The sequence below is a fragment of the Glycine max genome, chromosome 2 (assembly GCF_000004515.6).
Source record: "Glycine max cultivar Williams 82 chromosome 2, Glycine_max_v4.0, whole genome shotgun sequence".
Classification (NCBI taxonomy): domain Eukaryota; kingdom Viridiplantae; phylum Streptophyta; class Magnoliopsida; order Fabales; family Fabaceae; genus Glycine; species Glycine max.
The window spans coordinates 706,226-718,342 of record NC_016089.4 but is presented as its reverse complement, the minus strand read 5'-3'; the positions used below and the strand labels follow the sequence as shown (position 1 = coordinate 718,342).

At 31.3% G+C, this 12,117-nt stretch overlaps 2 protein-coding genes across 2 annotated transcripts; both read left to right on the top strand.

The window, feature by feature from the left end:
- The first annotated feature begins 2,409 nt into the window (after nt 1–2,409).
- On the top strand, nt 2,410–4,459 carry LOC100782199 (transcription factor MYB61). Its single transcript, XM_003519674.4, has 3 exons — nt 2,410–2,721; nt 2,822–2,951; nt 3,094–4,459. Exons 1-3 carry the CDS (start codon nt 2,589–2,591, stop codon nt 4,133–4,135), a joined length of 1,305 nt encoding a protein of 434 aa, XP_003519722.1. The 5' UTR covers nt 2,410–2,588; the 3' UTR covers nt 4,136–4,459.
- A 5,743-nt stretch (nt 4,460–10,202) lies between these two features.
- On the top strand, nt 10,203–11,480 carry LOC102669807 (uncharacterized). Its single transcript, XM_006574453.4, has 2 exons — nt 10,203–10,474; nt 10,775–11,480. Exons 1-2 carry the CDS (start codon nt 10,222–10,224, stop codon nt 10,855–10,857), a joined length of 336 nt encoding a protein of 111 aa, XP_006574516.1. The 5' UTR covers nt 10,203–10,221; the 3' UTR covers nt 10,858–11,480.
- Nucleotides 11,481–12,117: the final 637 nt, after the last annotated feature.

The following is a 12,117-nucleotide window of genomic DNA, read 5'->3' as shown; positions in this document are numbered from 1 at the left end:
GTCTGAGTTTTATGCCAAATTGAAGAGAATATTCTTTCCAATTTTATATATAGATGTCTACTTAATTCTTATCTTGTCCTGGGTTTTTAAGAAAAGTAATAGAAAAGATGCAGAAAGCAACCATAAGGAGGTAACTAAGCTGTAAAGAAAAACATAATACAACAGAAAGAGGAAGAAAGCTGCACCACAACCCTTAATTTGTGCTTTAGCTTCATAAAATATAAACTTGTGCTTTGTGCATTTTTGTATGTATACATTACATGTGTAGAATATGTAAATGAATAAATATTACTATTTTTCTTCTTTTTTATTTAACATTTACAAATAAATAATATTTAATATTTAATGCATGAAAATCACTAATATTTCCAAAACTGCAACTATGATTACTTAGATTATGGAATGATTTTTTTTTACAATTTATTTAATTATTATTTATGTTAAATAATTTATAAATTACAATTTTTTTTTTCTGATTAAAATTAAAATTCAATCTTTAGTTATTAGTTATAATTGATGAAAGTTCAATATTGAATATTTAGTGTCAAAATATTTTGACGTGATTAAACATGAAACATCCTCTATATTCACAGCATTTATCATATAATTAGTTGTCACTTGGCAGAGGCATATGATATGGGTAGATAATATGAATAGATTTTCTAGCAAGATTTTATTATTAATATGTAAATATTAGTATTCCTTTGATTTCTTCCCTTTTTTTCACATAAACATATTATTTCTTGTAAGAAATAATGATACAAAATCAAATTAATCAAGCAAAATTTCTCAACGTATGGACAAATCAATATAATTAAGTTGTTTAATTATATATTGGATGAATGGAACTTTGGTCAATATATAATTGTGCTAAATTTTCAACCGACAAAATCAGCTACTCGATGATATCGTACTCATGATCAACAAAAGAGCGTTTATTTAACGGTTCGAATAAGTTTCTGTCTAATTAATTAAAGAAAAAAATAAAATAAAATAAAAGCGAGGAACTTTAATTTCATTTGTGCAAAGAACTATTGCACATGTGAAGACCATACATGCCGGTGGGATGGTTGTGGAGTTAATGAAATTTTAATAAAACCATTACAAAAAATTAATATTAAGTGAAATCACTAATGCGCCCAATAGTTAGTTGTCTATAATAAAAGTTTTGCTTAAAAGTGGTAGGTTAATTATTGAGAAAAAGATGTTTTGTAAAATACAGATACAACCCTGTAGTATTCAAAACAGTTAGCACCAACGTATTAATAGGAATATTTTCCAAACTCCGTAGGTATAAGCTATTATCTATGCGTCTACGTGATCAACATCGCTATATATAACATAGTTTTATTAGTTTTGTTATTACTTCTTAGAGTAAGAATCAATATTTTAAATATGTGCATGCAGACTGCAGACAAAAGGAGAACCGAGAGAATTCAATCTTCCAAAATGGAAACTATGATCAGAAGAGTAATTTGCAGCACCCGGTGGATTTTTAACAGATACAGGAATAACATGCATTATTTCTGATATAAAAAAACAAAAATAAAGAAAAATTGTTCTTTCCACGTAATGATGGAACTTTTCAAAGAAATCATGACATGGATGAATCGCACATAAAGCTCAAGGAGTAAAGAATAGATAGGTCCTATTTTATTTAATTTTTTTTCAGACACAATTTTCCACCACTACTAGCTAAATGGGTATATTTCACATTTCGCTTTTCACAGACATAGACTGGCCGAAACTGTAGCATGTGACAAGGAAATTTTGCTATGGTTGTTTCTGTATGCTTTCTTTTTCTTCAGGAGACTATAAACCAATTAATTCAGGTTTTTGAATAATAAGGACTCAAGTTAGTAAGATAGTAGTAATTTCTGATCAGGCAACTTTGTCAGCATATAGTAAAACCATTTCTGCCATTAATTTTTCTAATTATCAATTTTTTATCTTCAGTTACAAGCATTTTTTTTTCTCCTTACAATGTTTTCGCTTGATTATAATATCAGCAACGGTGTCCCATCATTCCTGCAAGAGACATCAATGCTCACACCTTCGAAAAGACATGGTACACTGTTTCAAGTTTCAATCCCATTTTTTCACCTAGCCAAAAAAAACCTTTCTTCTTTTCAATTCGGATTCAGTTAAATAGTACGTATAAATATTATGATTTTTTTTACACTATCTTTCATTTTTATTTTTACGGATTAAAAAAACTCTGAACTATATACAACAAGAAGTCCTATTTCATATTGTTGAATCTCTATCAGATAGATCAACCATATAATTGTAATTCGACCCTTATATACATTTTTTTTTTCCAAAAAAAGTTAAAGAAAATACAAGGAACCTTTGTTGACTACGACCCTTCTCATGGGGCCTCGCTCTTATATTAGTTCAACTTCTTTTCTCAGCTGCCAGTTCATTTTCCTTCTTCATATCATCTCTCTCACTGTCACATGCTCTCTATCTATCCCAGCCACTCCAATAGCTTTGGTTCACTGCCACCCCTGCTGACATTTTTCTCGTTGGAATAAACAAACTTTGTGTTAACTTAAAAGGTTTAAGGGAAAAAGAAAAACTACAAAATGGGAAGGCACTCTTGTTGTTACAAGCAGAAGCTTAGGAAGGGTCTTTGGTCTCCTGAGGAGGATGAAAAACTTCTGAGGCATATTACTAAGTATGGTCATGGATGTTGGAGTTCTGTGCCTAAGCAAGCAGGTAATTAAATTGATCCAATTATCCAACTCAGCCTCCTTTAATCTCCTTTAGCATAGAGAAAATTGTTATTCATCTCTTTGTGAATGGCATGTATTGGCAGGTCTGCAAAGGTGTGGTAAGAGCTGCAGGCTTAGGTGGATCAATTATTTAAGGCCTGATTTAAAAAGAGGAACATTCTCACAAGAAGAAGAAAACCTTATCATTGAACTTCATGCAGTATTAGGGAACAGGTAATTGTAATTGTAATTTTAATTCAGTCTCTCTCATGATTGAATTAATGAATTCTCTCCCTTTTTCTTTTCTACTGTGGTTAACATTTATTTTTCTTTTTCATTTGCTTGACATGCATATTATTATCCTGTGCTGTCTCAGGTGGTCTCAAATTGCGGCACAGTTGCCGGGGAGAACAGACAATGAAATAAAGAATCTGTGGAACTCTTGCTTGAAGAAGAAACTGAGGCAAAAGGGAATAGACCCTGTCACACATAAACCACTGTCTGAGGTTGAGAATGGAGAGAAAGCAGCAGAAGTGTCTAATGAACTGAACCTCCTGAAATCAGAGAGCTCCAAGTCTGATTCAGCATCCTATGAGCAGAGAACATCAATTTCTCCAAAAGCCTATGCACCTGAGATGGATGGTTCCTGCAGCTCCAAGATTGAAATCAATTTTGTAACCAACAACAACTGTTACAACAAAGACTTGTTCCTAGACAGGTTTATGAGTAGTAGCCGCCAAGAGAGTTACACCACTAGTTGCCAGCCCTCAGATTTGATGGGGAATTTTCCAATTCAGATGAGTTATGCAACCAATGATCAGTGTCTCCCTAATGATTCAAACTCTAGTCATTGGTTCAGCCAAACTGGAAGGTCTTTTGATATGAACACTGAGTTTCCTTTCAATGCCGCTGTCACTTCTATCAATCCTACACCTACAACCAACTTGTTTCTTCCTAATAATTCTTTTTGCTACAAGCCTTCACTTGCTGTTCCCTCTGACAATGTTTCCATACCCTATGGATCCCATTACTGGGAAGCCAGTGCCTCCAACAACAGCAATAGTAGCACAGAATTGAGAAGTAGCAGCCCCTTGAACATCTTTTCTTCTTGGGGATTGGCAGATTGTGGCACCTCTACTACTAAAGAGGCACAAATTCATATGATGGAGAATCATAATACAGAAGAAGCTAAGTGGGATGAGTACCTTCATAACCCTATCTCAATGCTGGCTTCTTCTGTACAAAACCAAGCTCCTGAGTCTCTATGCAATGATATAAAAACATCCATGCATTTGGTACCTGATACTTTAGGGGCTATGCTACCTCATAACCATACCAAGCAGCAAGAACAGTCTCAAACTTCTAGTTTCTTTTCCAAGGACATCCAGAAGCTCAGGGCAGCCTTTGGACACATGTAAAAGGATTTTAGAAAGGGTTCCAATTCAAGGGATTGCTATTCTTAGTACAGGTGTGTGAAACCACAGATTTTTTGCTCTTGTATGTAGGTCTAATACAAAACATTTATTTTCACCTTTTGTTTTTCCTTCACTTTGTTTAACATTTGTGAGCCAAAAACCATTTGTCTTTTACTTTCTTCTTTCGGGTGTGGGGTAGAATTGAAGAAGAATAAGGGTTGCTATTCTGTCTTCTTTCTACTCTTTCTTTGCTACACTGTAACCGCAATGGTGCATTTTGCATGTCCAAGTTCAAAGCCATCACAGATTTTAATTGGTCCATGCAAAGTTTCATTTCCATTTTGATGCCAGGGACAGAGTTACTTTACCTGCAAACAATTTTCAGAATCACTTTTACCCGGTTCCCGATATGATCTTCTTTTCCCACTTTCATACTACTGAAAATGACACCAAACTAGTGTAACCAGCACTTTTACCAATCCAAGGTTCTAATGGTTGTCCATCGTTTTCTAGACAGTAGAATAATATATATTCACTTCCATACTAGCCTTGACACTTTCCCTCTATGCAAGTTTTGGGAGTGGATCCTCTCATGCAACATGACAAGTCATGTCATGTGTATTTACATTTTTTCTTCTTAATTTACTGTATATCAAGAAAGAGATTGACACAACCTACACATCATTTTGTCGTTTGAAATTTAATTATGAGAGAATCTATTAACGTGAGTTTTACTTTCATCACTAGCAAGCACAACGAGACCGTTAGTTTTTACTTTGAGAAATTACAAGTGAATAATGATTTTTGCTTTCCTCACCAAGAAAAAGACATGACCAAAAAATGAAGCTTAATTTTAAAAGCAAAAGAGATATTTTTTCCAATTTAAAAAAATAAAAAGAGGGACCGTTTTCCCCCTGAATAATTATTAATGTTAAGATAGATGCCTCTGGATATTCTTTGACATTTGAACACGCACAAAAGAGTAGCAAGGTCAGAATAGGGGGCAAAGTTAAGTGCCACCAGGGCAAAGCCATCGATAAATTGAAAATCGCTTATTTCCGTGCAATGAGACAAGGACTTCCAAGCTAACAAGGGCCACATTAAGTATGCTCCATGTCTTCTAGTTCCTTTAAGACACTTCAAAGCCTAAACATTATCCTAAACAACGCATTGCTAGCTAGAGTTATTAAGAGACCCTCCAATTTCAAGAGGTGGAGCAACTAAATCCCATAACGAAATTTTCCTACAGTCTCCAAATGTGTCATTATTTAACAATTTTGAATTCTGATTACCTACCTTCTTAACTTACCTTGTTAGAAAAGGCAATATCTCGTAGCGAAACTGAAAACAATTTTTTGTGATCAGAGTGCATGTTCAGATCGACCTCGATTAATTTTAACATTGACATGATCATTTAGTTTGAAAGTTATAGGAAGATATACTTGAGAGACTGAAATTAACAAGTACCTTACTTTTCTTTCAGAGTGCTTGGACAATGGACATGAATTAGAAACTAAATAAAAAACTACCACCCATTCTACTGTAATATTTAACATAGAAGACAGCTTAATTAAATACAAGTGTATGCACTCAGTCAGAATAGATGAAAACATAACTACGTTCTTGGTGGGGTCTTTGTTTTTTTTTTAAAAATAATTTAATAATCAACACTGCACGATAAATGGAAGAGCAAAGAGAAATACATACATGATAGTGACTGGAGAGAGACATGCGAAGCATGAATTGTATTATTGCAAAAGTGAATTACATGTATGTATGTATATATACAAACTTAGAGTTACTTTGTAGACAATGCATCTAACTGATCAAAATGTTCACACGAGCTGTTTGACATTTTGGTCTCTTATTCAAAATCTGATATTCAATTACTGGTTTTGACATAAAGTCACAACTCACTTTACCTCAAAATAAAATTGACCTGTATGAGAGAATTAATTAAATGTGAAATAAAAAATCTTAAATATCTCTAGTTAAACAAAAAAAACTATAACTAACATGAAGTAATAATGTTAGTAAATTAGTCAACTAATGTAACTCAACAAATTACTGATTTAATATTTTGTTCCTATATTATAAAATAGAATATATAAAATCTACATTCTCTCATTTAAATATTTTCATTTTTTTAAAATACTAACAACACATTTTTTAAGCAACTCTTGTTCTCGATAAGAGTTTAACAACTCTTAAAGTAATTTTATGAGCAACACAACGCCATTGTTGGAGTGCATCTCATTTTTGGCAATTAAGAGCAACAGTTGCTGGGAAGAGAAGCACAATTCTTTACGAAACATTTAGTAAGCATTGGGATCCATATAAGATTTTTTTTTAGTTATTGCATCAGAGAAAATTAATTGGGTTGTTTGAAATAATAAAAATGATGTAGCATTATGTGGAAATGTGAGAAATAATATAAAATTATTCTTAGCAACTCTCATGAATTGCTTTTGTTAAAGTTGTTATAACTTTGTATACATATTCATATTGATTAAAATTTATTAAAAATTACAAATTAAAAATTACAAATAAAAAGAGAGTTATTAAATAATAAGTGAGATCCATATTTTTTTTATTTCTAATAAATTTCAGTCAATAATAAAGTTTGTGTTAAAAAAAAGTGTCAAACAGTGTATTGTTAATATTTTTCTCGCTCTTTTTTCTTTCTCTTTAAATGTGTATTTCAAACACTATCCATGTAACCAGCTAAAATTTCTTCTCTCAATCATCTCACTATTTAATCTACTTAATTACCTTTTATCTTTACCTCTAAATTGAATCTCAATATTTTTTTAAAAAGAAAGCATTGATACTTAAAAATAATATCACAATTTAAATCTATTCCTATATTGAGATGAGTGTGTTTTTATGTTATTATTGAATTATTGAATGTGAACACTTTTAAAAGTTATTTTCACTCATTAATTGGACCACATGTCTTATCCTAATTCTATAAACCAAGCATTTTTTATTATTTTTAAATATATTTATTTATTTATTTTAATTTCATTTTGATTTAACAACTTGTCCAAAAAAATAATTTTCAACCGTCTCAAGCTACTTATTATTTTTTTGTCAACATACTTGATTTTATTAACTGTTTATCTCTTTAATTAGACCATTTTTCTTATTTCTAGATTAAATTTCAATAATTTTTAAAAGAACATTGTATCATAATATAAATTATTTATTGTAAATCTAAAATATAACTTATATGTTCAGAAAATATTTATTTATTAATTTTTAGTAAAATATAATTTATATGTTCATAAATATTGTTCATTATAAACTTCATTTATATAATATTTTGAAGAGTAAAAATATTATAAAATTCGGGAGTATGTCAGTATCTTGCAGTGGAGATCCTATAAAATCCAGGGAACAATAAATAAAAACTTTATTTTTTCAATAATAATAGATTTTAAGTTTTTGGCATTACTCTTTTGATATAATAACATAAAATATATAAATAAATTGTAAGTATTTATTGGGATGCACTACTTTCAAAATACTATATGTTTGAATGTTCTTTCAAAATATGATGCACGATGTCCAAGAAAATTTTAATGGTCCACAAACTCAATTATATAAAAAGGAGGGTCTGAATCCTTTTAGAAATCTTATTTTATCCCAAAAGTCTGATCGGTACAATAAAATAAACATGTACTTAAAAGTTGGACTGTACCTGTCCTACGTAGAGCAGTCCATTTGGGGCACTTTCAGTGGTTGGACCGTTCAATGGGATTAAGAAAAATGGGTATAGCCTTCAAAATGGGCTAGTCCAACTGCTCTAGATTTATATTCGGCACTTGTTATTTACACCCTTATTTCTTCTGGAGACAATTAAGGTATATAATAATAGATATAATGGCTAATTAAAATATAAAAAGGGAGATTGGGGGTGTACTTAGCAAAAATAGGAAGTAAATAGCAAGTGCCATTATATTCTATTCACTTTCCCTCCCCTTATTCACTAAACTACAATGAATAAGTTAGGTTTAGGTGACTTAAATATGTTATCCTTGTTTAAAAAAAAATGTCTCATCATTAGATTAGAAGTTAAAGTATTTTTTAAAACACATTAAATTAAAAATAAAAAATTACAAAAAGATCCTTAAACTTTAATTATAAAAATTAAAAATTAAATTTAATAATCTTATATAATATTATATAAACAATACATAACACATATTGATGTGATTTTATTCACACAGAAGTAAGGCCTTTTTGTTGATGTTGAGCTAAATAGCTTTCGGTACGCGTGATTATTTTGTTAATGTTATCGGGTATTTTCAATGAATAATCTCCTGAAAATAAATGTCGCATCATTGGTAAGAATTTGTTGCTTCTAGATTCCGTAATAATTCGTATTCTTATTGAAAAAATTATCTATAACACCAAGAACATTATTAAAGCATAAGTTCTCGCTTATTTCTGATTTCACCATGCATATCCATCATACTCTTGTCTTGGGAGTAAGGATTAATGGATCTACCGATCTAGTCAGTAGTCACTGTCACCTAGGTATGTTTATATAAAATTATCCGTTCCGCATATGCAAAAAGAACAAAGCCACTAAACTTTATTGATTATTTTTTACTTGAAAAGAAGTTCTTCTCGTGACATTTCGCTTTACATTTCATATAAAGTAATTGATTTGCTTCACAGAATGGTGCAACTAAGACAAAAATTAGCACAGAAAGTTGGATTTTGTGAATTCATTTTTTCTTCCCAAAAGGGAACACGAGATTATTAAGAAATGTTAAGAGTAATGTGGTAAAGCCCTTTGATTATATCTCGAAGATAATGCACGTAGTCTGATTATAAGCATTTTGATCAAAAGGTCAAAAAGCCTCAAACATGGGGGTTCTTGTAATTGGATGGATGTTATAATTAATTAACACTATCTTCCACTAACGGGGGAGAAGGAAGGTTCGTGCCAGGCTCTTTTCTCACAATTAGTTTTTCCTATGTTTTGGTGCTTAATCATATTAATACAATCGAATTGACCTAACTCGCGTGAACGTGGAATATAGACAAGATTAATATGCCAGTTAATAAGTTGAAAAAAAAAAGCATCAAAGGTTGTGGTGGGAGTGATTATAAACCATTATAAATGCGTGGAGTGCTCAGTTAATTATATACCCCTAAAGTATCAGTTGCAACATGCAAGAGTTTGATCTAACCATAAACTTATAATTAACTCAACTTTAAAGTATATTTAATGGTATAATGTATCTTAACGTACGTCTTTTAACCAAGCTAATAAAACTTCTACTAAATAGGTTAATAGGTGCAAGACTTTATGGAAGCTAATATGTCTAGGCATTTAAATAGATCAATAAATACAATCTCAAAATATTATGATAAACTTTTAATAGTAATAATAACAATAATTTAAAAACATATTAAGTTTAAAATGTTTTCTTAGTAGGTTTTAAAAAATTTGAACTAACTAATTTAGTAAAAAGATATGAGTAAACTATAAGCTTGATATAATTAGACTATTGTATTATATAGCAACTTATCTATTTTCATTCTTATTAATAAGCTTTTCCTTAATAATATATAAGTTTGGGTTTATGTAGCGACCTATCTATTTTTTTTCTTAACTAATTTTGGGTTTCAAATTAACCATGATTCAAATAGAAGTAAAATTAGTTTTTTTTTTGTTAGACCAAATCAGAATTTGCTGATTATAATCCGTAAATCACATCATACAAATACATTGCCGCTCCATTCCCTTCCTTCTTAATTCTTATTTCTTACACACACAACACAACACTGCCTCAGTCACTCCTCTATATCTTCTAGTAATAATATATGATACTATACTATAAATGATCACACCATGGCTTAATATAATAATGACACCATGACCTTTCAGTTTCACTCTTCCTTGCAAGATGAAGACGTTAAAAACGATACCGATGATGGCATGGCTATGTACATGTAAGGCTTATCCATCGAAGGAGATGATGAATTTTCCGATGGCAAAGAGTTCTTGTATTCCTCTGATGAAAAGGAGTTGAGTAGACCTTATCCTTTGCCAGCTACACCCCCACGTGGCAATGAGGCTCGAAACACAAAGGAAAAGGTGTAGGAGAATGAGAAAGAGTGAGAAAAAAGACAAGGAAAACGTGATGGTTGTAAGTGATGAAAGTAGGTTGAGGGTGATAACAAGGCCAAAAGGTGGAAGAAGGTCACTGTGCATGGACTTGGAGGAAGTGAAGGCTTGTAGAGATACCCTCTCCTCTTTCTCCAATTCCACACTTGACACTAGTAGTGGTGTTACTTCACCAATTTGCTGCATCTCTAGTCCCGGTACGTTAATTTAATCTTCTATATTACTAAACTATATACACTCTTCCAAATTACAACACTAATTAATTAACATACTCCTTTAATTTCCGTAAAGTCTAGTCTTCCAAGATGATGTGCAATATGTACATCTACCCGTTTACATTGGAGAACATTAAGTCTCGTCTTTTTTGTGCATGTTGATTAATTAAATTTATGATTTAGGATTTATCTGAATAGTACGTACGCTATAAGAACGAACTAATCGATCTCTCTAATCAAGTTCCTTTTATTTTATGTTTTTGTCCAAACTTTGTAATTTAGGTGATGATCCAAAAGATGTAAAGGCTCGGCTCAAGCTGTGGGCACAGGCAGTAGCAGCATCTGCATCCAGATACGGCACTTAACATGCTATTATTCTCCTAACTAAACCCAACCCCTTTCTCTATGGAGGCTATAAACACATTTACTACATATAATATCTAACTATAGCTATGTTGGATTGGTGAAGACGATGGAATGGAGAAGAACATGATATCAGAAATGTTTCATGCATGGCCATTAATTTCTTATCTATTTGCCACCTAGCTAGTAAAAGAAAAAGAAAAAAATATAGATATGTTAGGATGAAGAAATAAAAAGAACATTATTAATATTAATGAAGTATTCGTACATTCATATATCATTCCTCATAAATGTATTATGCTTCATTATTTAGATTAGTAAAACGATAGTGTAATACTCAATAGAAACTAGTGGAACCTATTTCATTCTATTCTATTAACCGTCAATTTTTTTTCTATTTCCCCTAATTTGTAACGAATGAGAGATGCAATAAGAATCTTGTTCTATAGTATATCTAAACAAGGAAATGAATTATTTTATTTCAATATGTTTCATTTTACTCCATTCTATTCCATTTATCCAAACATGGAGGAAAGGGTGGTATAATTTTCTTTTTGTCAAATTCCCAAATCCTTGGGGAGTCTTAATTGGTTTTTAAAATTTATGTCCCTTTTTTTTTGTGATGGATCGTTAGTTTGGTCACGTTTTATCTGTATAGTAGTGTTTGAAAATGAAGCCATGATGAGAACATTGTTGACATCAATGCGGTAGAAGTGGGTGGGTTGGGTGGAAGTTTTAATGCATATAAAGTCAATCAGTGGTCACTACTGCTACTACTTTGTGTACTTAACAAATTGACAAGGAGATCCTCACCTCAGTCTCGGTCCCTCCTTTGATGTGTACAATAGAAAATTTGTTGGAGATTTTGGTTAAGTATCATGGAAAGCCGGCCTCATATTCTTAGAAAAAATTTAAAAATAACATTAAAATGACAAATTATTTTTATTTTTGTTTAAACTTAAGTTATCCTCCACGGGAGACAATTCTTCCCAACATTTAACATAGCTGAATGTCCAGTCATTTTTATTTTGGAATTAGAAATCAATGATAAGTTAATAGCATAAAGACATTTTCAACAAAGTAAATGTTTAGACTTGTTTGCGCGCACCTTAAGTCATCATCCTATGACTATAGCAAAATTGTTCACAAATTACGGTAGCAATGATTGTGTAACTTCATGACTTCTATCCCAGGTGAGTGCCCACACCAGATCAAATTAAAATCACTGTCCATTTTTTTATATTCTAACCAAAAGTAGATAA